The sequence below is a fragment of the Setaria viridis genome, chromosome 2 (genome assembly GCF_005286985.2).
Source record: "Setaria viridis chromosome 2, Setaria_viridis_v4.0, whole genome shotgun sequence".
In the NCBI taxonomy this organism is placed as follows: Eukaryota; Viridiplantae; Streptophyta; class Magnoliopsida; order Poales; family Poaceae; genus Setaria; species Setaria viridis.
The window spans coordinates 38,278,730-38,303,086 of NC_048264.2; the positions used below are offsets into that span (position 1 = coordinate 38,278,730).

The 24,357-nt window shown below is 46.9% G+C and overlaps 4 protein-coding genes across 9 annotated transcripts; all 4 read right to left on the minus strand.

Annotated features, from left to right (window-relative positions):
- Positions 1 to 507: 507 nt before the first annotated feature.
- On the minus strand, positions 508 to 4,035 carry LOC117842126 (pentatricopeptide repeat-containing protein At2g22410, mitochondrial). The gene is made up of 3 exons (XM_034722482.2): positions 1,720 to 4,035; positions 1,292 to 1,477; positions 508 to 1,208 (listed from the first exon to the last, which is right to left on the minus strand). The coding sequence occupies exon 1, from the start codon at positions 3,820 to 3,822 to the stop codon at positions 1,891 to 1,893; it is 1,932 nt and encodes a 643-aa protein (XP_034578373.1). The 5' UTR covers positions 3,823 to 4,035; the 3' UTR covers positions 508 to 1,208; positions 1,292 to 1,477; positions 1,720 to 1,890.
- Positions 4,036 to 4,922: 887 nt separating this feature from the next.
- LOC117842128 (uncharacterized) lies at positions 4,923 to 6,046 on the minus strand. The gene is made up of 3 exons (XM_034722485.2): positions 5,652 to 6,046; positions 5,461 to 5,527; positions 4,923 to 5,090 (listed from the first exon to the last, which is right to left on the minus strand). Exons 1-3 carry the CDS (start codon positions 5,963 to 5,965, stop codon positions 5,046 to 5,048), a joined length of 426 nt encoding a protein of 141 aa, XP_034578376.1. The 5' UTR covers positions 5,966 to 6,046; the 3' UTR covers positions 4,923 to 5,045.
- A 2,347-nt stretch (positions 6,047 to 8,393) lies between these two features.
- On the minus strand, positions 8,394 to 12,390 carry LOC117842127 (phytoene synthase 3, chloroplastic). The gene is made up of 6 exons (XM_034722483.2): positions 11,035 to 12,390; positions 10,396 to 10,446; positions 9,856 to 10,028; positions 9,485 to 9,720; positions 9,184 to 9,376; positions 8,394 to 8,808 (listed from the first exon to the last, which is right to left on the minus strand). Exons 1-6 carry the CDS (start codon positions 11,510 to 11,512, stop codon positions 8,617 to 8,619), a joined length of 1,323 nt encoding a protein of 440 aa, XP_034578374.1. The 5' UTR covers positions 11,513 to 12,390; the 3' UTR covers positions 8,394 to 8,616.
- Positions 12,391 to 13,714: 1,324 nt separating this feature from the next.
- On the minus strand, positions 13,715 to 23,082 carry LOC117842124 (protein ACCUMULATION AND REPLICATION OF CHLOROPLASTS 3, chloroplastic). 6 transcript variants are annotated; one of them, XR_004637461.2, is made up of 17 exons: positions 22,747 to 23,080; positions 21,616 to 21,674; positions 21,428 to 21,492; positions 21,064 to 21,198; positions 20,902 to 20,962; positions 20,249 to 20,361; positions 20,094 to 20,165; positions 19,895 to 20,005; positions 19,460 to 19,641; positions 17,719 to 17,979; positions 17,523 to 17,599; positions 17,073 to 17,449; positions 16,319 to 16,423; positions 16,108 to 16,245; positions 15,542 to 15,708; positions 15,279 to 15,434; positions 13,715 to 14,594 (listed from the first exon to the last, which is right to left on the minus strand). XR_004637461.2 is itself a non-coding variant. In XM_034722478.2 (16 exons), the coding sequence occupies exons 1-16, from the start codon at positions 23,013 to 23,015 to the stop codon at positions 15,377 to 15,379; spliced, it is 2,250 nt and encodes a 749-aa protein (XP_034578369.1). In that variant the 5' UTR covers positions 23,016 to 23,080; the 3' UTR covers positions 14,960 to 15,376. The 6 variants fall into 6 exon arrangements, 4 of the variants coding, with proteins under 4 accessions (XP_034578369.1, XP_034578370.1, XP_034578372.1 ...); XR_004637462.2 differs by lacking the exon at positions 13,715 to 14,594 and adding an exon at positions 14,604 to 14,728; XM_034722478.2 differs by lacking the exon at positions 13,715 to 14,594 and having other exon boundaries at positions 14,960 to 15,434.
- Between the last annotated feature and the right edge of the window lie 1,275 nt (positions 23,083 to 24,357).

Sequence of the window (24,357 nt, forward strand, 5' to 3'; positions counted from 1 at the left end):
TTTTAAGAGTATAGGGACCAGAATGACACTTAAGGACCGCTCATGAACTTTACTTTTTATCCTGATCTTGCACTTGCGGGCTGTATAGGCAGGCATAGATTAAGTTGTTGGCTTTTGAATAATTCGACTATGGTATGGGATTATCAAATGGTATCGAATTATCCTTGATGTGTTCTTACAAGCGTCCTGACTCCTGACACGGCATGCCTAGGAATTTTTCCATGTTTGTTTCAGATGCTCAAGGTTTAAGGTTAATTCGAAATTATATTGCTTTGTCCTGCGGATTGTAGCTTCTTTAGTTTCTGCGAGCAATTGACCTCATGATCGGATAAGATATGCTTTACATGATCAGAATCTAGAAAAGGAGGCACGTCTTCACGCGTGCAAATAAGCTAGCATAGATCTTTCTTGTAGTGTATCCTCCCTGTCCCAGTGTCCCGTGATCATATATTGATAAAAGAAAATAAAACAAGGCAACATATCCATCATTCTGGTAGGTAGTCCGGCTTGATTTTAATACTTTTTTAATTAAAACCGAATGTAAGTCATCATAAGAAAGTTCTCTGGAGCATGCTTTATCCAACATCAGAGCTTTTAAAAAAACAAAGCAGTTCCATGATTTCTATAAAGAAAAAGAAGAGCAAAGCAACCTCCCAAAGCATCAATATATTCCCATTACCCGGAACCAAATCATCTAGCCATCGACTCGCAACGGCACCACAAGAAATGTGTACCTGTACCAACCAGTAAGCTGCCGATCCATATCGGCGAAGTGATGCGACCATGTGCTGTGGGCATCCAGCATCCTGGAGCGTGTCTCGAACCCTCGATGGCCAATAGCGGTTTGCGTCGTGCTGCGCCGATGGCGACTCACAGCTTTTCGGCGCTTAACTGCCAAAGCACAACGGATGATGGTCCATGGGCGCTCTCTGGTAGGTGTACATTGCTGGCTTCAATCAACTGGCAGGCGGCAAACTGCAGGCCCCCACTTACTTAACTATGTGCTACAATGCAACACGGTGCACCATTAAGACAAGCATGTGGCAGGAACCACGAACTGGCTACTGTGGTCACGGATCCATCCCATCTTGCAGCCGTTCAGTTCAACCAACCGATTGTATTCTCGTCCGGACAAAATTTGCAGGGCTTGTACAGTATAGATGCGTGAAATTGTGAAGGTTGTTACCAACTTACCATGGTCAATCAACCTGGTCCAAGGACAAGGGAACAAGAAAAATGCATGTCAGTAGACAGTGCAGTCTCTAGCAAAGCTAATAGGTTAGATCCTTACCTTTTGTTGCCAACTCAAAATGCTTCACTGTGAACGTTTGCTGAATTCTTGTTGCAGAGCTTTAGTCTCTCCAGATATCGTTGAAACATCAGTGTCACAGGAGATAGTGACTACTGAATTTGTGGGCACAAGATGATGGCCTATCTGTAGATTTGGTTGAGTGGATTGCCCAGCGAACCATGACATCTACAGAAAACCAACCAATTAGCAATCTAAATGAAAGGTTACATTACATGGTCAATACAGAAAACTGAAAATGACAACTTATTTCTGAATCTGAACAAAAGCACAAAGAATAAGTTGTCCTTTTCAGTATTTTCTATGTAAGTCAACTTTGTAACTTAAACTGACCACCTACACTTATTTTATTCATGGGTCTGATGAACCTGGACACACTATAAGAAATGGGCTTGGTCAGCATTACCTACCTTCAGGCTACAACAGACGGTCTGCTTGGCAATGAACACTATCTTGCAAAGCAATGCACCAGCCACATTCATCTTCATTTTGTATTTTTGTATATTGACTAACTCTGTAGTATAGTAGCATAACATTATGAGCTTATAACCGATCCTGGAAAGAATTCCAAATAGATTTCTTCACTCTACCACACATAGCTCTTCTGGATGCACGGTCAAGAAATGCAGAGAAATCAAATGATATGACAGCTGATCAACTGCTTCATATATTTCGCTTGAGCTTTCATGTCTGCTCTCTTCCACTCCAAATTCATGGATCCTGTTGTTTACTTCAATTGAACTTATACCCATATCCTTTCTGGTCCCCCACCCTTTCATTAGCTTCCTGAGCCTTTTCATGTCTTCCCACTGGTGAGTTTCGTATAGCAAGTTTGAAATTAGAACAAGCAGACCTCCACTGATGCCCTCCAGCTCAAGTAATTGCTTGATCACCTGTCTGCCAATCTCAACACTTCCATGCATTCTACAGGCTCCCAGCAATGCACCCCAGACCACAACATCAGGCTTCATTGGCATTTCTTTTATTAGACAAATAGCCTTTTCAAGATAGCCACGACGGCCAAGAAGATCAACCATGCAAGCATAATGCTCAACTTCATGCTTAACATTGTAAACATGTCTCATTGCTTCAAAATAATGCTGCCCAGCTTCTAGGAGACCCCCATGACTGCATGCAGAAAGAAGGGCCACGAAGGTGATCTCATCAGGCGAGAAGGAGTCACTTACCATTGATCTGAATAACATGATACTGTCCAGTGCACGGCCATGCATTGCCAGGCCCCCAATAATTACATTCCAAGAAACAATGTTTCTATGACACATTTCACTGAACAGGCTAATTGCTGTGTCTACCTGACCACATTTTGCATACATGTCCACAAGTGAATTAACAAGAGAGATATCAGGGTTACTGATATTGTCTCTAATATAAAGGTGTATAATCTTTCCAACAGTCAAATCACCAATTTGTCCACAAGCAGAGAGGATAGCCACCAAGGTAACCTCATCTGGAGCAAGACCCTGGGACTGCATATGGTTATAAAGATCCAATGCTTCATGGCACTGCCCACATTGGACGTAGCAAGATATCATGGCATTCCATGAGACTATGTTCCTCTCTGGCATCTGGTCAAACCAGTCTCTTGCAGCATCAGCTGAACCATGTTTTGCCTGAGCGCAAAGCATGGACGTCCATGAAACGACATTCTTGAGGGGCATCATTTCAAAGCATCTACGAGCCATCCACAGATCCCCGCACTTACCGTACATGTCTACCAAAGCATTTCCAAGAATCAGATCAACCCGAGATCCACTAACCAACATATGACAATGCACAAGCCGGCCAAATTCAAGGTTTCCCTCTTGCGAGCAGGCGAGAAGCAGGCTGACCAACGTGAACTTATCTTCCAAAACCCCCTCACGCCTCATCTCCCCAAACAATTTGCGCACCTCTCTAGTATCCCCTGCCTGCGCGTATCCACCGATCATCGAGTTCCACGATACGACATTCCTCTCCACCATCTCATCCAAGAACCGCCTGGAGTCCGCGAGAGACCCAGCCGAGGCGTAGGAATGCAGAAGCGCGTTCCCCACAAACACCTGCCCCGCAAAGCCCAGCTTCACGGCCATGGCATGGACAGCCCGCGCGTGGCCCCACGCCCGCGCCCTCGTGCACGCCTTGAGCACGAACGGCAGGGTGAACTCGTTGGGCAGCACCCCTCGCCGGAGCATGCCGCGGTGGAGGCGGAGCGCTTCCTGCGGGTGGCTGCCGTTGCAGCAGGCTCTGATGATGGTGTTGTACGTGAACCTGTCCGGGTCGGGGATTCCGTCGAACAGGCGGCGCGCGTGGCAGAGCGCGTCATATCCGGCGTCGGCGGAGAGAGCGCAGTAGGAGGCGAGTAGCTGGGACGCGACGGCGGCGAGGGAGGAGGAGCCGTGGACCAGTAGGTGGGCGTGGATCTGGTTGAGGCGCTGGATGGAGCGGCACGAGCGCAGCAGCTCCTGCAGCGAGGGGGGATGGCGGGAGGCGACCGCGGCCGCGGGCGTAAGCATCGAAGGCGAAGTGGCTCGGGTCTCTCAGAGGAGCAAAGCGAGCAGTTTGAGGTAAAGCCCAGCCCATGGGCCGCACAGGATTCGTGCTGGACCCTATTGGACTGGGCCACACATACATAGACTTGTAATAAAGCTCTGCGGCGGCACAGCAGCGGCAGAGTCAGCGGCGGCAGCATGAGGCTGTTCGGGAAGCACGTGTTCCCGAGGCAGATCGCCCTGGTCGCCTCAGGGTAGGTGCCTCCCCCACCGTTCTTCTTCTCGATCTCCTCAATTGCAGCGGCATGACGCTATCTCTGAAGATTCAGGACTGGATGTGTGTTTGATTGGGATGCAGGGTGCTGTTCTTCGGGGCGACGACGTACGACGTGCACCGGTCCATCAAGAACAACGAGCAGCCGCCGACCAGGGAGCAAATGGAGGCGCTGCAGGACTACATCAACTCCAAGAAGCAGTAAGTAGGTTTCGATTTGCGGCACCTCCTCATATGATGGTGCGTGCTAGGTGTTTGCAAATAAGATTGGAGCAAAAGGGGACATCGCCTTCTTCTCGGGGAGGCTGGAGGTCAAGTGGGGTGCGTGCTATGTGTTCGACGTTATTTCCATGAGAACTTCAATGGTATAAGTGTAAATCGATGTTTTTTTTTGAAAATGTGTAAATCAATGTGTATGGCTATGTAGTTGTAAAGCTCTGCTTGGGTTTATAGACGTTTCAGTGTGTGTAAATCAACGTGGCTGTGTAATTGTAAAGGGTTTGTAGACGTTCCCCCTTTTCGCCCCTGTTAATTAGCTCGATGGGAACCATGGCGGCCACCGGCCAGCAGCGGGCGCGATGCCAGCCTGCGGGCAGGCCGCAGGCATGCAGAGATGGCGTCGATCGTGGACGACGCCCTACGCGCGCGGCTGGGGGAGCGCGGGGCGTACCAATGTGCTGTGCGGTTGTGCCTGTATCCGCCGCGTGGCCGCCTTCATAGCGGAGCGGGCGAGTGCCAGCGTCTGCGCCGCTGAGCACGATCCTCTGCCCAGGCTTCGTCGGCCGGACGCCGCGGCGGCGGGCAGGGACGCCAAAAGTACAAAACCCGAAAAGACTATACGCATGCAGAATTCAAGAGCAGCAGCTTTTCCCAGCTAAACTTTATTCATAAATTCATAAAGAAAGAAACGTTCGACATCTAAACATTGGAAACTAAATTATTTCAATGTGATGCATGACAGCCCGCTCCAAGCTCAAGCTCCGCCATTCTTGGACATGAACCTTTTCTTTGACCTCAGCTGAAACAAACATAAACATAAAATTAGAGGGAACAAGTGTGGATCAGAGAATAAGGGAAAAGGCCTAATATTAGGAGCGCAACAAAAGTTTATAACTATAAACTATCTGAATGCATTACGAATACGACTCTATCTGAATCATTGAGCGAAGCTATGCAAAATAAAAAAACAAGACAACTGAACAAGATAAAGAAAAGGAACGTAGACAACGTTAGCCTGATACACGATCAAGGACATATAAAACAACGACAACGACATAGGAACACGGCGACAATGGTAGCCTAATACACGATCTAAATTAGAGATAAAGCATGCACTCATGCACTCGCGGATGACAAGAAAGAAACATAGAAAGCAAATCAATTCTCACCTCGTCGGTGTGGCCACACTTCTTCTTGCGGCAGTTGGTAGCCCTGAGGGGAAGCCGAGCATAGCACCTGCAGGAGAAATGGAGAATGACCCCGTGAACGATCCAAGTTAGCCCATGCTTATGTTGAATCAATCTAGCATCAGGAACAAAGAAGCGAGCGCGAGATCAGTAATCTGTCATCAGGGGCTTACTTGCGGCAGACCCTCTTGTTCTCGTTGTACTTCTGCGCGAGCTCGCGGAGGCTGGGCTCGATCCCCTTGGGGTACCCGCCCCTGCTGCCGCCGCGGAGGCGCAGCACCAGGTGCAGCGTCGACTCCTTCTGGATGTTGTAGTCGGCGAGGGTGCGGCCGTCCTCGAGCTGCTTCCCGGCGAAGATGAGGCGCTGTTGGTCCGGCGGGATACCCTCCTTGTCCTGGATCTTGGCCTTGACGTTGTCGATGGTGTCGCTGCTCTCCACCTCGAGGGTGATCGTCTTCCCCGTCAGCGTCTTCACGAAGATCTGCATCTTGGCCACCGAGGGTGTCGTCGTCGAACTTGCGGTTTTGGTTTTGGTGGGATGTATGTAGGAGACGTTATGAAATCCACGGACGTGATCGCCGCCTTATATAGGGGGGAGGTGACTTGCCCGCCGCGAAACCTACACGAAATGGTAAAGGTAAAGAAAGGAAAGAAAGATTATGGCTCGATCTCGGAAACAAAACGGAACTGTAGCGAACAGGAATACGTGACCCTTACGAAACCGTGAAAGCTTTTCTGCGACCTGGATTATAACTCAATGGGCCTGAAGGTCCGGCCCAGGATATGCAGACCAGAAAACGGTGCGCGTGGGTTCAAATTAATTGGGACCTACCTGCCCACGTGCTATTTGGGCCAACTATTTTGGCGGACACGCGCGGCGCACGACTTTGTTTGTTGTTGTCTGGGCTGCATCGCTTGGGCGTTGGGCCGGTAGTAACGTTCCCAGAAACTCACTGCCTCAGGCGTCAGGTGACTCCTGCAGTCCTGCTAGTAGCTGCTACTACTGCCTACTAAGTGACTCCTAGACATGCTTTTAAAACTTCAGCAAGCAGTTCGTGCCACTAGACAGTCTCATAAGTCATACCACCTGGGGCACCTGGCCCGTTCAATTCCCAGTTGCCACAAACATGGAGTGAGGCCTTGTTTAGTTGTCAAAGTTGGGAGGTGCTAAATTACTGTTACAGCACTGTAGCACAATGTAGCGTTTCGTTTGTATTTGTGAATTATTGTCCAAACATTGACTAATTAGGCTCAAAAGATTCGTCTCGCAAAGTACAACAAAATTGTGCAATCAGTTTTTAATTTCGTCTACATTTAGTACTCCATGCATGCACCGCAAGTTTGATGTGATGGGGAATCTTCTTTTTACATAGTGCTAAAGTTAGAAGTTGGGAGTGAAGTAAACAAGGGCTGAGCGTGTGGTCTCGGACACCATGAAAACAAATCAGGCCAGAATGTCCTGGTCCTGGCGGCTGTCCGTGGAGCAACTAGTACAGCAGCAGGAGGTACTGGGGTGCATCGCGTACCAGCCGTCCACTCAACGGGTTCCCTCCTCGTGTAAAATATTTCTTGGTCTGCCCTTGCATTCCTTGACCTGTATTTAGATTCTCGGGCTAAAGTTTAGTCTTTATCACGTCAAATGTTCAGATGCTAATTAGAAAGACTAAACATAAGTTAATTATAAAGCTAATTGCAGAAATCCTAGACTAATTCGTGAGACGAATCTATTAAGTCTAATTAATCCATCATTAGCAGATGATTACTGTAGCACCACATTGTCAAATCATGAACTAATTAGGCTTAATAAATTCGTCTCGCAAATTAGTCTCCATCCGTGCAATTAGTTTTGTAATTAATTTATATTTAATACTCTTAATTAGTATCAAACATCCGACGTGACAGGATTAAAGTTTAAGCCTGGTATCAAAGCCTCAAACTATGCGCCGGCAGTTATGCGCCGACAGTCGGCGAGCGAGCGAGTAGACTTGGTATATGCTGCTAGATAACGTAAAATATCGCATCAAAAGGAGACGTGCGAAAGATCTCGGGTTGCCTTCCACCACACAAGCATAAACAATCTCCAGTTAGTTTCTTCTGGGAGAAGTACAGCACAACTGCATCATCCAGCAGCAGCTAGGACGGACTTGGGAGTCTCTGTCAGTGCTGAATAAACTAGAGCTTGGGAGAAAGAAGCACGCAATGCCATCTGAAGATTCATCTGAGTTCATGCAAACCTGCCGCGAGGTGGCATTCCGCTAGAGTTATGGGCTAAACAATTACACTTAGCCCATGTTTAGTTCCCTTCAAACTTCCAACTTTGACATTATGCAAAAAGAAGATTCCCCATTACATCAAACTTGCGGTACATGCATGGTCTACTAAATGTAGACGAAATCAAAAACTAATTGCACAGTTTTGTTGTACTTTGCGAGACGAATCTTTTGAGCCTAATTAGTCAATATTTGGACAATAATTCACCAATACAAATGAAACACTACAGTTGCACATTTATGGCAAAATGCCAATTTTACCACTTCCAAATTGGGAACTAAACAAAACCTTAGAACTGCTGTTCCGCTGCACCTGCTGACAGTGCAAGCAAGGCTGTCCCAATGGGATCCCAGCACGGGCTGAATTTAGTAATGCCATGCAAGATTTTGGTGAGCTAATGCTGTGATCCTTCAGCGGCAAACGGTGCCATCTGTTACTACTCATCATGAATTTGTATTTGTTTCTGTCTGTGTGTGCTACCTAACCTTACAACTATGACACTAAAGATTGTGGAAGTATTTGTGTAGAATAGTATATAGACCGGCCGGTATGCTATTTTCAGCAGCTAGCTACCTCGCTGAATGAGGGAGCAATGAGTGAGTGACATGTACAGCATCATTCGGTCAATCAAAGCACCTGCAGCATGAGCAAGAAGCAAGGTCGCCCACTACTATATTTTATTTCACATTTCTACTCTACGTATTCCTTTTTAGTATGTACTTATACATTATCCAGTGCTTTGTACATGGCAAAATATACGAACCACATGTGAATCATGCATGTGTCTCATGTGGCCTGACCAGAAATTTGAACATCATCCACTGCTGTGTACCATATGTGACCGGGTGACAGAGACCCACAGCCCTTCTATGTTAGGCTGGAGTAGTGTCTCTGGCTCTGGGTCAGAGAAGAGGGGGGCATCAGCGATCTCAGGTAAGCCTTGGGCAGCGCCATCAGCTTCTTCGTCTTGGGAACGTATGCCCTCTTGGTGAAGTTGTCGTAGTCGTTCGCCTCGATCTCGTCCAGGATCTGTCGGTACAGAAGCAGAGAAGCCCACACCTGAAAGAGCAGTTTTAGGTCTTGTTTAGTTGCCCGTTTTTCCCAACTTTAGCACTATGCAAAAAGAAGATTCTCCATCATATCAAACTTACGATACATACATGGAGTACTAAATGTAGACAAAATCAAAAATTAATTGCACAGTTTTGTTGTACTTTGCGAGACAAATCTTTTGAGCCTAATAGTCAATATTTGGGCAATAATTCACAAATACAAACGAAATGCTACAGTTGCGCATTTATGGTAAAATGCAAAGTTTGCCACTCTCAATTTAGGAACTAAAGGCCTTAATTTGCAGGTTGTTGTTGTTCATCTCTGAAACTGTGGTGTGTGTGATGCTGAAGAAATGACCAGCAGGAGAGTAAGATGTCTCACCGGCCATCGGCTCTCCTGGTTGAGCTCGGTGGCACCTTCCTCGGCCTGCCTGAAGAACGATCTCGCCCTCGTGATCTGGTCCCGCATGAAGCCTTTCCATCCGTCGGTGACGCGGCCGTTGAAGATGTCGGCTTCCGAGAGCCCCGCCATCTCCAGCTCGTCCTGTGGGAGGTAGATCCTTCCCCTCCTCGCACTGTCAATGGCACGTGACACACACTGTAAATATGGGACGGAGAGCAAGCTGACATCGGAGATAGATGACGGCGAGATTGCAAGCATCTGATCGAGGTGAGCGACGTACTCCTCGCCGACGTCCCTGAGGATGTTGGTGAGCTGGTTGGCCAGGCCGAGGGCCAGCGCCCCCTTGCAGACCGTCTCGGTGGCCGCCCTGGATTCCGGCGAGATGCCCATCACCGGGACGCTCATGAGGCCCACGGTGCCGGCGACGTAGTAGCAGTAGAGGTACAGCTCGTCGAAGGTCCGGTACCGGGACTTCCTCAGGTCCATGCGCATCCCCTCGATCATGTCCCTGAACGGCTGCATTATCACAATTCACAGTACAGGCAGAGATGAAGGTGTCATGTCGTGTAGTGCTGCAAATCAGTGTGCCAAGGTGCGATGATTTTAACGTGTTCTTTCATGGAGGCCAGTATATCGCGATCGGTCACGTGCCTGGATGTCGACGGGGAAGTTGGCGACGGTGTCGGAGAGGGCGGCGTCGAGCATGTCGTAGGGCCGGCCGGCGAAGATGTCCTCCAGCCGCGATTCCCAGCGGTCCAGCGCCAGGGCCGAGATGTGGGACGCGTTAGGCCCGTCAACGAGCTCGTCCGTCCTCCTGCACCACACTGAACACGCGCAGAGGTGGAACCACGTCAGCGCTTGATACGTGCCATCCCTGGTCAATCATGTCATCCAACTTTCCTACCTCAAAAGAAATGGAAGAATGAAAGTCACCGAGCATAATAAACTAGTCTGCTAACTGTCAGTGTAAAGATTTTCACACTGCTTCTCCATGGTTTACACGTTCCCATGGTATGAACTGGATTTAGATGACAGCATCAGCAAGCATCGTTTCTGCGTGTCCTATGCTGCTGCAACGAGTCAAAACGACAACGCCCCGTCGAAAAAGAGAGCGGGAACCTGTGCCGCGACACTGCCAGGGAGACAAGAAACAGGGACATGTGGGGGCTTGCCGGCTTGGTCTCTGCTTACCGTATATCGCCCAGATCGCCCTCCTCCTCTCCGGCGTCATCAGCTGCGTCGCTGCAACGCAAGAAACAGCAGCGTTGAGAGATCAGATATCAGACATGCGCATGTGCAGTCGAATGCATGGTTATTGATTATAGAAGCTGACTGGTCGGTATGTGGTGCCCACAACTGGTGACAAAATAGCGTGGTCTCCGTTGCATCAGGACATCCCAATGACAATGTGTCCATGATCGAGATCGTGCTCATGTGAAAGTCATCTAATTTCATGAACATGCTGTCGTTTTTTCGAAGTTGTCGTCATAATCAAATACTAACTGAGTGAGTAACGTAGCTGATGCAGCTAGTAAACTACTCCCTCGGTTCCAAATTGTAGGTTGTTTTGACTTTTCTTCATTCATATATATTATTATTCACCTAGACATACACTATATCTAAATGAAAAAGTTAAAACGACGTACAATTTGGAACGGAGCGAGCACCCGTGAAAGTTCATCCTTTGCACTGTCCTTTTAGGGCAAATATTATTTTTCTATGTTTATTAAAAGTTTTGCAAAAGACGCTACTTGAGCACGGCGAAACTTTTTGGCAAAAATCTATTCAGATCAACGGGAAGTAGCAGCAAGGAGTTTTGATGTCGCTTACCCAGGTAGAATGTCTTGGCGTACTCCTTGCAGACCTCCCCGCAGCGGTCGAATGCCGCCTTCAGCCCGCCGGCCATGGGCTCCGGCCCAATCCGCGCCGCCCTCGGCGCCGCGGCCGCGAGCGCCGCCTGCTTGAGCACGACCTCGTGCACCCTCTGCTCGGACGGCACGGCGAGCGCGTCGCCGGGCGCCGGCGCCGCCACCTGCAGGCCCGGCAGCGCCAGCGCGGGTGGGCGCGCGGGCGCGACGGCGCCCCACGGCTCGGCCTCGAGGCAACCAATGGTGTCGGAGCCCGCGGCGCGCACGGAGCACGGCGCCGCGCCGCGGACCCGCCTCCCGCGCCCGGCCTTGGCCACGAACGTCGCCGTGCCCGCGCGGCCCGGCGCGTCCGACGCGGACCACCGGTCGTGCTGCTGCCGTCGCCGTCGCCAAGCAGCCGCGCACGCCGGCGACGTCACCGCGCTGCTGGTGGACATCATGTTTGGAACGCGGCGAGATTGATTGATCGCGATCGCAATGGAAGGGCACGGATGGATGGAGCTGAAAAGCTGGTGAGCAGGGCTATATAGAGTGATCGACAGAGAGGAGAGGCGGGAGGGGACTGGACACTGGACAGAGTTGGGTCTAGGAGACGAGGGCTCTGTTAGTTTTGTCCGTTGGCTGCAGGGCACGAGCCGAGCACTACAAAACTAGCCCTCCCCCCTGTGGCGGGTGACCGGCCACTGGTTTGAGGAAGCTCCAAATCGCGAGTCCCGACGCGGCGGCGGCGCCAAGACCTGCAACCTGCCCGTGGCGGCTCTTTGTGGCCGCGCGTGGGAGGAGTGGCGAGGACGCCCGCACGAGGCCACGAGCGTGTGTGTAGTGTAGCTACGCGAAGGCGAGAGGAGCACCGGCGCACACACGGCCGCCGCTGCATGCACCACACACCCAAGCTCTCACCGTGGCATGGCGGGCCTTTTGTAATGCGGAGGCTGGAGAGGCCAGGTGGCGGGCGTTGGCAGGGGGTGCTTGTGTCCAGGAGGAGGAGGACGCTCTGGCAGGGCACCCGGACAATGGAGGGAAAAAAAGTGGCAGGTGAGGTCAGTGGTGAGGCATTTCGACGGCATCCATTTGCAACCGGACAAATGGCGCCTCATGGAAAGGTTCCGACGGTGTCCTGGTGGAGATGGCAAGTCCGTTTTCGTGTGTGTGGCAGATGACCGGTGAATCTACGAGAAAAGGAGTGCTTGCATATCTGGCGAAATAATGCTGGTATCGACCGAGTGGCGAGTAGTAGTGTAGTTTTAAGTCAAAAGGAGTAGTAGTGTAGTACGCAGGGTATGTACCCTGACAAATCTATCCTGCTAAAGCAGTGAACTGCAGATGCAGATAGAGGATTTCTAATCGAAACTTATTTGGAACAGTTCCAGCCTGAAAGTCTCCAAAAGATTGTGTGTGTGTTACCAAACCATTCCAAAAATGAAAAATCTGATCTAAAATGCCGAGCTGATCGGTCAACGGTGCATGTACATGATCGACCGGTATCCCCCGTAAACTTGCTTTTAGCATCGGTGACCATCGCTTTCTCGGTTGTCTCTGGTCAGTCAACGATGGATTCGAGTATCCCGCCGACCACGGGGACCGCCGGGACCCGCCCCACGTCCGGGCGGGGTCACGCTAGTACGTACGCGGAGGCGGAGCCACCGTGGCCGGGGCCGGCGATTGGCATCCGCCGCCCGCTCAGGCTCAGGCTCGGGGCACATGGAGAGAGAGACCGGTGCCGTGCCGGTACCCAGGCAGCGCGCCGGAGGGGACACGTGGTGGGGCGCGCGACCGTGGCCTGTCGGCATGTGGGAACGCCGCGAGGGACACGAGGAGCCCCCGCCCGGGCCCTCGTGCACCCCACCCCCGCCCGGCCGCCCCTGCTCGTGCTTCCCCCATCCCACCTGGTGATAGTGCCCGTCGTTGTAGTTCGCGTTCCCGCTCCCAATCCCATACGGTTGCCTCGCGCTGCTGCCGATGCTAGCTTGGCCTCTCCCCACCGGGGCACCCACCACCGCCCAGCCTGCGGGCCGGGCGCGCGTGTCCCGTGTCCGCCCGCCCACCGCGCGCACGGCAACGCCAACGCGGATGCCGTCCGGGTGCCTGCGCCCTCTGTGCGTGCGTGCGTGAGCGGCGAGAGGAAGGGGGCGGGCAAGCGACCGGATGGTAGAGTAGGACGCGTGCTTCACCAAGTACCGGTCTCCCCACCTGGGCGGCGGGGGCGTGACGGCGACCCCACCTGTAGGGGGCGGGGGGCGGTCGCCGTCGGCCCGGCCTCGCTCGCCGGTCAGCACTCGGCGGTGGCGCTCCCCACTCCACTCCGATGCCAGCGACAGGATCACAGGATAACGCGAGTGCGATGGCACCTTTGCGGTGCACGACGGCAGGCAGGATATGCCGATATGGTGGTGGTTACGGGTCCTCCGTCCGGCTTCGGTCGGTCGTGCGCGGGGCGGGGGTGGATGGACCACGAGGCCGTCCATTGCTACTACTAAAAGTGGCAGTTCCACTAGGGATTTTTCAAGGCGGCACTCCAGTGGCGGCCTGACATTTACCGGAGGGAAGCTTTTGTATCCATCCACACGGGGACGGGAGGTGCACGCGGCGTGGCGGTACTTGTGCTCCACGGCGTAGTGCGCCAGCCCGGCAAATCACTCACGTGGCATTAGTTTATTTATGTTATTACTAGCAAGTCAGAGTCAGACCTCACCGTCACCGTAGATTGCTGTGAGTGGAAGCCCAGGCAATGCATTTCCAGGAGCTGCTGTAAATGGAAGCCATGGCGCGCAAGAAGCTCATGAGCTTCGTGTCTTCTTTTTTGAGGGTTCAGGTCTTCAGGAGCTTCATCATACACGAGAACAGTTTAAAGAAGCAGCTGTCAGGAAATACTTCAAACGCAGGGAAGTTCCCATTCCGGGTGCATGCAGAGCGACAGAGCAGTATGGCACCGCCGGATACACAAATTGATCTTTTTTTTTTCTGGGGCCACGAAATGTCGAAATGCACCGATGGAGGTTGACGCAAGAGACACATGACCGGATTGGTAGGGGAAACAAAATGCATGCCCATAGATTCACGGCTGGCGAAGTGCCAAGTTGCCGTGCGACTTCAATCCGCAGCCACTTGCGTCCGAAAATGCTGAAACATACCAGCATAGCAATCAGCCAGCAGCGGTTGCACGCAAGAGAGCCCTAGAACCACTTGGGACGTGACAACAGATAGGTTTTCTTATGCCATGCAGGCGTAGCTTGGATACTCAAGACCCCGACCTTCTGTCGCTTACTCTGATTTTGAAACACCAAGCCAGTGAATGGAATGAATCTGGTATTGGTAGGTGCTGATACCGTCCAGATCAAGAAGGGGAGTCGCACTTGAGCTCTTAAGCTGTCAGTTCGCTGAATATTTGATTAAACTAGCTCTATTGTGCTTCAAAAGTTACCTTTATTCATACCAAAAAGAGGGGATGTCATTGTCTGCACAGATTTGCCTATAGCCCACTGAAACACCCAAACTCAGAATACCAGGTGTCATTCATCAGACCTGATAAAACGTGTATTGTCCAAAAGTGAGAAACTTGAAATCTTCTCAACTAAACAGAACAATAGATCTTCAAAGTTCCATTAGCATTCATATGATTGCAGTCATCCAATCTGTGAACCAACTGCAAAGCCAAACTGAAAGAGAAACAGTAAAATACTACCAAAGCAATGGATAGCATCTCTATGATGTTCTGTCATACCACATTTTTCAATGATAATTCCTACAAGAAGCTTCAAATTATTGGCTGCCGACTTCGATTGAGCAGTGTGAAACGAGTAAACTTGACCAAGATATTATTGAAACATAATGAGTACTCAATTGATGGAAACATAAAAAAAAGGGACAGGGTCCAATTTGGGCCCACATTTGTGGAAACTCAGGTACTCAATTGGACAAAGGAGCAGCGCTACGAGAGCTTGTTCATACATGTACTGAGAAAATAATTGAACACACTTCACGTCCAGGCACAGTTGAGCAGCTGTTCCCAGCTTGGGACATCAGCCTCATGAAGAAAGCTTTCTCCCATACTTCTACTGATATATACAGAAATCGCTACAGTCCACAGTTTCTTTTTTTGGAAAAAATTAGGCATCTAAACTTCAATAGTGCTTCCAACAGGCACCTATTTACGACTATAAAGACTGAAACTAGAATCACTTCGTGTTTAGTGGAGAGGCTCCATACCAGAGTGCCTTGCAACATCTGAGATTTTGAAGCATAGCCTCCTACCATCTGAGAAGCAAATTTCGCCAGTATCTGGAAAATCTACTTAGATCCGAACCCTATTTCTCCATTTTAGTTCTGCCAACAAGTACACCCTCATCCCAAACTTCAATCCACCTGTAAACGTAATCAAGGATAAAGTTAAGTCCCTATTTTCGTTCGAAAGAGTATGCAGATGTACTATTTCTGGAACACATTAGACACATTAAATATGCAAGAGCAACCTTAATCCATTTGCATCCACCAACAGGCTCTCCCCATGGCGCCATCCATTTTGGAAATGGCCAAAGAAGATACTCCCATCCTTGGCATAAAATCTACCCTCGCCATTAGCCTTGCCTTTCCAAAAGTTTGCAAACCAGCGATCACCACTGTGAAAATAATACCAGCCCTAGATGAAGGGGGGAAAGCTCAGTAAGTCACCACTGTGAAAATAATACCAGCCCTAGATGAAGGGGGGAAAGCTCAGTAAGTCATATGGAGAGTCAATAGTGTTACATTGCTCAACTTGATATAAAAGTAAATGTTCGGAATTTGTAGCTAGAATAAGTTAAGGTGCTTGGATATTTCATCACTGGTTATTTTATAATCAAGAATTCAATACAAATGATCTTTATATAAAAGATGCGGAATCAATAAATCCTGAAGTAATAGCTCTAAGCACATGGTAGTCACGGTTAGTAGGCATTTTAATTAACTGCCCGCTGTGAATCTGAAAAGCAGTTTGCTAGTGTTTCCATTTCACAACTGTGATGTACAAGATGAAAGCAACTGTAACATGCTGCCATACCTTTCCATGAATAAGGTCATCCCTCCATGTTCCATGATACACATCACCATTACTGTGAAAGAGAGTCCCCAAACCAGATCTCTTACCATACCTCCAGAGTCCATCATAAAAGCTCCCAGCACTGAAGGTTAGACGTCCCTGTAATTGTTAACAAGGTAAGATTGTTGGATCTGTCAAATAAGTTGGAAAGGGCCTGTAATTCCGATCTCACCTTTCCTTCAGGGACACCTTCTTGGCATCTACCTCTATAAATTCCCCCTCTATACCGTATTTCAACAACTGGGCTCCATGTCTTTTCTGGTTCTCTTTCTGCATCCTACAAGTAAAATAATGGATTGCAGATGCTAAGGCTCTTAGGACATGAAGAGTCAGAGCAAAGTGACACAAGTGCTATCCAGATTCTGGCTGGAAATAAAATATTTCCTCCAGAAAAGTAGCAACAGAAAACAGCACTAAAGACAAGATAAATATTGAGGTAAGTGTGTTCACATTGGCACCATGTCAGGATTTTATCACCCAAAAAAGGAGTCAAGAGAAGACAACACCTTAATGAAGATAAAACATCTAAGTAGTATCATAAACACCTTAGATGCACAGATGTAACTGAATGGAAAGCCCATCTTAATACCACAAGAAAATGGAACTAGTGAGCTAGCAACACGTATGGAACTACTGAGAGAGGCTGCAAAACATGATTCTGGGGCTGAAACTAGGAGGATGTGCACAGTACAATTATCCAATTTTGGAATAGTAAACCTGGCTGCCAATTTCTTCAACCTATATGGAATATGAAATCCAAACTAAACAACAAAAGTATCTTTGAATTTAATAAAAGAAACCCAATTTGTTGCACTTTTCCAAGCTGATTTGATCTGGGAAAGGCTGTTCAAACAAGGGATGGAGTTGATAACAAACTATGTCAGCATGACATCAGAGATCAGTATGCAGGAGATAGAGAAACTAACAAGCATCAGTGCAGCCCGGCTGGATATTGAGTTTGAGCCACGCTTTCGAGACCTATCCATTCTGCCCCTCAGAAATGTGACTGCAGAACTACACATGTCCATTACTTTCTCCAAACGAACATCAGAAAATGTTGCTGCAAAGGCAGCATGTCCAGTAGCTACAGTTGTGCCAGCATCAGGAGTTTCAAGCTGCGTATTTGGAGAATGATCAGACTGAACTTTGCTAAGTTTTACACCAACAGGAAGAGTGACAATATCAAGCTCATCATTTTTACTGCTTCCACTTGCCATTGTGCGCTCTTTAGCCCACAATTGTGCAATGCCAAAACCAGGGGAGTTGCTCAAGAAATTATGCTCCTGCTGTGAACCTAAATGCTCTGTCAATGAATCTTAAGTTAGAAAAGCGCACGCAAACAAACCGGAGAACGTGGTGTGCGCAAACAAATTTACCTCTGTTGTTATCTTTGCCCAATTCTTCAGCAACTAGAAAATTACCTTCTAGAGATTCTGGTTTTATTCTCCCATTCCTATCATTACCAAGACAGAACTGTGATGAGCATGCTTGGTCATAGTAATAGAAAGTATTTTTTTAAAAAGGAACTGGCTTTCCTCGGATAAATGGAAAGAAGCAGAGTCTGCATGTTACCTCTCGTATTCCAAATCCTCAATTTCTTCAGGAGATATTTTTGAAACAGTAGCATCAGAAGAACCATTAGAAAGTTGTGAGAATTCTCGTTCTACAGAATTAGATCCGTTGTCAGGCAGTCGATTAAATGAATGCTTCTGCCGAGTTTGTTTCTGCTCAGGGATATCTCCTCCCATAAGAGAGGTTATAAAAGGAAAATGCAAGGCCAAACTTGAAAGAAAGCCCTCTTGTACTGTAGCAACACTTTCGTCATAGTGGTTTCTGTAAAAAAAAAATTGTAGCACATTATCAACCAGTAATATCAACAGACATCACAATGGGTGACAAAGTAAAACTACATCAGTATAGGTTGTATCGCAATTTAATTTTCTACTCATACCACATAAAAGCATATCATGACCTAGCACAAATTGGAATCGATCGACTAAACTCTAGTAATCTTTTGCGCTGTTACCTATTTAGACTGTATGCTGCTATAGACTGTTGTTATCAACACAAGAATCGCATAGCTGAAATTCATACCATCATGAGACCACATATCAGTCAAACATAGAAAGAAATGACAATCACACTCAAATTTTGCACATAACAGTCTAAAATAAAAAGAACCACCTGATAAGAAAAGTTATTAAACTAATTTTAATTGTCCTTTCAAACAATAGCCCTATTCAAGAAACAATGGAAAAGGTCTTTCTCCAATAAAAATGACGGCAAAAACCATGAAGATTGGAAAGAGCATCAGATACTAAATTATAAGACTTCACTGACTGCAACAAAGATTGCACCATAATAGTTATGTTATGTTAACTGTGAAAACTATATAAACCAAACAGAAGCATTTAATACCCAGCAAATAGACAAGGCCAGAGTAAGAATTTGACAACATGGAAGGGGAATAGCTGAAAGGTGCTACGCGTGACATACAAGGATCAAGCTGACAAGGACATCCAGCACCTGATCACCACATTTGTGTTTGCTAGAGAGTCTGGCATCAGATCTTCTCCCACTTTGGACTTCTGGACCTACACCCGGGCCCACAGAGTGCGTGTTCAGTGTTCACTGATTGGCGGTGCAGTGCGAAATTGAGTACCGGCAAGGAGAAGCGTTAAGGCCTAAGGGGTTCGATTCTCTGGTCATCCTTGGTGCCTAGATGCTCTGGAAACAACATAACGACATCGTCTTCAACAATGGCTCACCATAAGTCCAGCATCTCCTGCAGGTGGTGATCGGCGATCGGCGAGGTGCACCTGTGGAGCCTCGTCGGCACTAAGGGCCTTGGAAGCCACTAGAGGATAGTTTAAGTGGAACAGGTCGTTCAAAAATCCTAAAAAGGCACGATGTAATCTATAAACTGCAAGGGGAGATTTAATAGACTATATTCCTTCTTAGTGCAATGACACTCAGTTCTCCTGCGTGTTCGAGAAAAAAAAAAGGCACTTATGCCTGCTAAAACTGTTTATCTAAAAAAATGCACTGCTCTAAGTTTAATTCAAGATCACAGGTTCAGGTTTTCATTCACATATCAATCAGATAATTAACACATGCAGTACAATTCAAACATGCAACCATAGCTGCTTAACAAACTACATTTGGTTTGGAAGATTTACTTAACAGAGTACAAGATAATATTAAGTATACATTATGTTGCGGACTATGATTAGGAATGATGAATAAAAAAGGTCACTAAAAGACAGATGAATCATTTAAAATGTTCTTCATTAGGTGCTATATGACGACTTACCGGATAGTTAGAAGAGAAACTACTATCAGTTTTGGCTCTAAATCTGGTTCGGAATTTCTTGAAAATATAATGTCTTTGCTGAACCCAGTGACTCGACGAAAGATGTGCAGAATGGAGATCATGTCACTTTCAGACAATACACGAGCAGTAGTAAGGGAGAGGAAAACCACATTGTTCAAGTCCTACACAAAAAGAATATTAAAAATCTGTGGAATAAATATAACAGAGCTGCACAAAGATTTCATGGCTACAAATTTCCTTAGATATACAACCTTTTGCATTGATGCACATATAGAGTAGATTTTGATTTTTTTTTGCACAGGTGCCCTTGAAGATAGGATACCAAAATATGAACGGATTTCTTTTTCCTTTTAATATTTCTTACAGAAGATAGAATAAACTCAGTAGAAGTTACAAAAAGACAATAAACTCCACCTTTATGCCACCACGAAGAAATGGACAGTGGAAGACAGCCTGCTTAATTGCTGACTGGATGTTATAACCAGCACCAAAGCCAACTCTAGCTTCGCCATAGCTTCGTAGTAGCTGTTACAGCTGAAGACTGTAAGAATCATTTAAGAAAATCTCATTTCTAGATGACAGAGCTTCGTAGGAGGGAAATATCTTAGATTACCTTGGCTACTTCCTCAGGATCAACTTCCTTAATTTGTGCATTAAGGGAACTCCAGAACATCTTATTATAACCCTGATATTTCAAGAAAATGTGATTCAAACAGTAGATTGCAATATTTCATATCAAAGCTCAGTATAGAAGGATTTGAAACTCACAGACATCATGATAGATATCATGCTAATAGTTGACAGGACAGCATTATTGGCACTTTCCAAAGCTTCAGCAAGAGTTTCCACTTCCGTCTCAAGCAATGAATCAGCTTCAATAACTGTGCCAGTAGATATAAAACTGTAATTCTTAATTCTTTAGACTACAAGCCATTGTTCTTGGCTGTGGCAAGTTACATTAATATTGTGGTGTTAATATTGCATGGAGAACAAACAACACCACAAGATTCCAGAATAAATTGATAAATTGAATCTACCAATCATCAATATCCACACCACCAAAAAGAAGCACTTATTATATTACTGAAAGCACACAAAATCACTTAAATTGCCATAATTAGCGAATAGTCTCATCATCTCATTATAAACCTTAAGTTAAAATGTCAAGCAGCATTCCTCTTCTTCTTGTTACCATTTCAACCTTGGTGGGACGGTATGCAAATCAGGGTCCGCAAACTTAGAATCCAGTAATCGGGAGCATAAGGCATAACTAGTGCTACATCTAAGTCCTTAGGTCCATAATGAAGGAAGCCCAGGTAGAACAAAGTGAGAAAAGCTCTTGTGTCATATCTTTTACTTTCTCATGCTGTAGTGCAAAACGTTGACAACATGGTGTAAAGGGTAGGCTAGAAATGGGTTACCAATGTGAAAGTTTGAGCATGTTCGAAGTTTGCCAATCAAATCAGCTGCCTGCAGACGACACTTAATAGCAAATGATTAGAACTTGAATCTTTTAAGCAACCTGAACCCGCAAATTTCACTGTTCATGGAAAATAGGAAAAACTCATACAGAAGTTATTTACCTCTACTTGCCGCCTTTGTCCCTCAAAGCAGAATGGCTTCAAAAATATTGAAGCAGCCAGATTACCAGCAGATTTGACAGCACTAAGAAGCTCCATTGCCATAATATGATCAGTATCCTGTCCTGCACTTGAAACCTAATCCAAATTTTAAAAAAAGTCATAGTAAGATAGGTGGTCAGATCATGGTCTCAGTTGACAAAAATCAACAGTAACATGTGTTTATATTAACATTATCCAACAGAATAGTAAGGCATATAGCAGAATACCTATAAAGCAACTAATTATATGCACACTCAATGTCCTAATGTCAAACAATATGAGAACAACATATGTCGTCAAAAAGAAAGATAAGAAGTGTACAAACAAGAATAACTGCAGGTGGGCAGGGATGAAGAAATAACGGAGGTTCCAGGTCTCTGAACACTGCATCTGAAAAACAGAGAGATGTCAGCTTCATGCTAACAGTAGATGGAGAATGAAACCCAGAAAAACATGTACACTTAAATAACGCTGAATCAACTCAAGAAGTTGAGACCAGGAAAGACACAGTACCAGTTCCATGACCTTTTTGTATTAACTGTACTCTAGAATTATCCAACACATGTACAGTCCTGAAACAAAAATTTAGAGATGGTTCAAATGTTTAAAGAAAAACACTGAAAACATGAAAGAATAGCAACAAGCATTTCACTGAAAACATGAAAGAATAGCAACAAGATTTCATGCGAGGTTTATATGCAACAAAATAAAGTAAAGGCTCTTCTCCGTATGTACTATATAGCTCTGGTGATATCATAGCTATTTGATCAAGATATATTGATACAGAGAAACTCCACCATGCGCTTTGAATTTGTTGTGAAAATAGAAGGATCACAGTAGTCTTTCTAGCATTCTTTACGTTACTAGTACTAGGTACAAGATGCAGTCCTTAAATAGCTCACGAACTAATAGGTATGAATCCAAATATTTCAGGCTTCGTGTATCAAATTTTAGAAATATTTAGCACACTGGAGACTACTCTAATTCCTACTATGGAATTTTAAAGTAACCAATGTGCCACCGATTAAACAGAGTGTAACAATGTACTAGGAAATGGACCTTGCTATAGTCCACTAAGACATATGCTGCAGAAAGGTTCTTTATACTATGACTACAAAAATTAACCAATTGAATCTCATAAACAACTCTGCTCTCACCGAACATTAATGTGGTACACAGAAAATCTTGAAATTCACAATGACGGGTAACTTACATATTAAATTAACACCTGGTTATGCACACAATATATATGGAAAAAGTAACTATTACAACGAAAAATTGTGCTGATAGTGAAGAAAGATCACCCATCATGACAACAGAGTAATGGTTTGTCACTCTGTTTGGACGATACGCACTAATGAAGGCAAATCACAAACGAGATATCTTCCAAAAAATTGTAGCATCATGGGGAAAAACGCATAGATGATTCAACGTTTAGAAAGTATCGCTAGTGGAAATCAAAGTCACGACACAAAATTAACGTCGGCAGTTGATCGATTCTTCCAGCTGGGGCCCCAATCCTACATATCAAGAGTCCTCTGAACTACATTGCGCACAATAAGGCGCCCCGAAGGCTAAAACGAGCTCGGCATCGCGTACACACCAGACAATGCTCGATTTACGAATTCGATGTCGATTTCGTACCAGAAGCGGATGGGGGTGGAGGACAGTGTACGGGAGCCCATGCAGAAATCGATGACAGCGTCCTTCCGGCTCCCGACCCCTACCACCTCCACGGGCTCCGTCGCCCGTGAAGCACCCTCCGCCGCCTCTAACGCCGCCGCGCGGACTCCGTGGATGCGTCGCCGGCTGCGGCTGCGGCGTCCTCGCGTGGATGGGGCAAGGCGCCGCCGGGACGTGCCGGGGTAGGCGAGGGGCGGCGGTAGCTGGAGGCCCCGGACGGGAGCCGCCATGGGCGACGAGGACGTGTGGGTGGCACGGGCAGCGACTGAGGCTGCTGAGAATTGAGACGAGAGGAGGAAGGAGAGGCCGACGAGCCGTGGTTTAACGGCAATGTCGCCGTCAAAACTGCTGCAGGGGCCATGTGGAACTGTGCTGGGCCTATCTGAGTCCAACGTGAGCCCGTTTACTCTTAGCCCAAATAAATGTTTCTGTTTGGCCCTCTTAGCACTGGGCTACATTTGGCGGCCTTTAATAATGATGCGGAGCTTTATCGGAAATCCTACCCATCTTTCGGAGATTTTCTCTCTTAGCACTGGGCTACATTTGGCGGCCTTTAATAATGATGTGGGTTTTATCGGAAATCCTATCCATCTTCCGGAAGATTTTTTTAAGTATCTTCCAATGCTTGAGATTCGTGCAAATATTCACATTTATTGGATCGCCACCATCCAAACCTTAGCCTCCCTCCCTCCCTCCCCTACCTACGACGCTGCCACCCCGATGCCTCACCACGCCCCCGTTGCCCCGCCGCCCCCTGCTGCCTCGCGTGCTGCTGCGGCCGGCCAACGCGCGTCGCCCCGCGCTGGCCCCCGACCACGGCCCCCCGCACAGGCTCGCTGGCCGCACGGCCTTTCACGCGCTGCCGCCGGCCGTCGGAGTTGGAGAAGAAGGTGTGGCCGACGGCAAAATTTTTCTAAAAAATGTTGAAATTTTTTTCAAAAAATGTTGGAACAAATTTAAAAAAAATGTTGGATCAACTTTTCTTGAAAAAGATGTTGGTTCAACTTTTTTTCGTTAACATTCTTTTGAAAACTGTTGAGGCTCAAAAAAGTTGAGGTTCAACATTTCTAAAAAAAATATAGGTTCAACTTTTTTCGAAAAAACTATTAGTCAATATTTTTCATCCAATACTTTTCCAATTGACATGTTGAATGGGCCATCATCAGCTGGGCCTTGGTGGCTTTGGAATGGAACGGAACTGGGAAGTTAAACCTTACTAGGTTTTATATAGTTCAATCGCTTGACAATCTTCCGGTAAACATATAGGAGCCCCGGGGCTTTGCCTGGTGCTCGCAAGATCATCATTTATGTGATGGAAAAATTTATAGACTGTTCGCTTCAGCTTATAAGCTGGCTGAAAAACCGAAACGGCTGATTTGTTGTGAGAGGAAAATACTATTTGGTGGTTGATAAGCCGGCTGAATAAGCTGAAGCGAACAGGTCCTTCGTTCATCAATCGCAGTATCATTAGTTCTTGAAATTCATATGTGATGCGACTGTGAGAAAACGTTAAGTTCAAAAATTATTATATTGAGAAATAATGATTTTAATAGTGCCATATGTCACGCCATG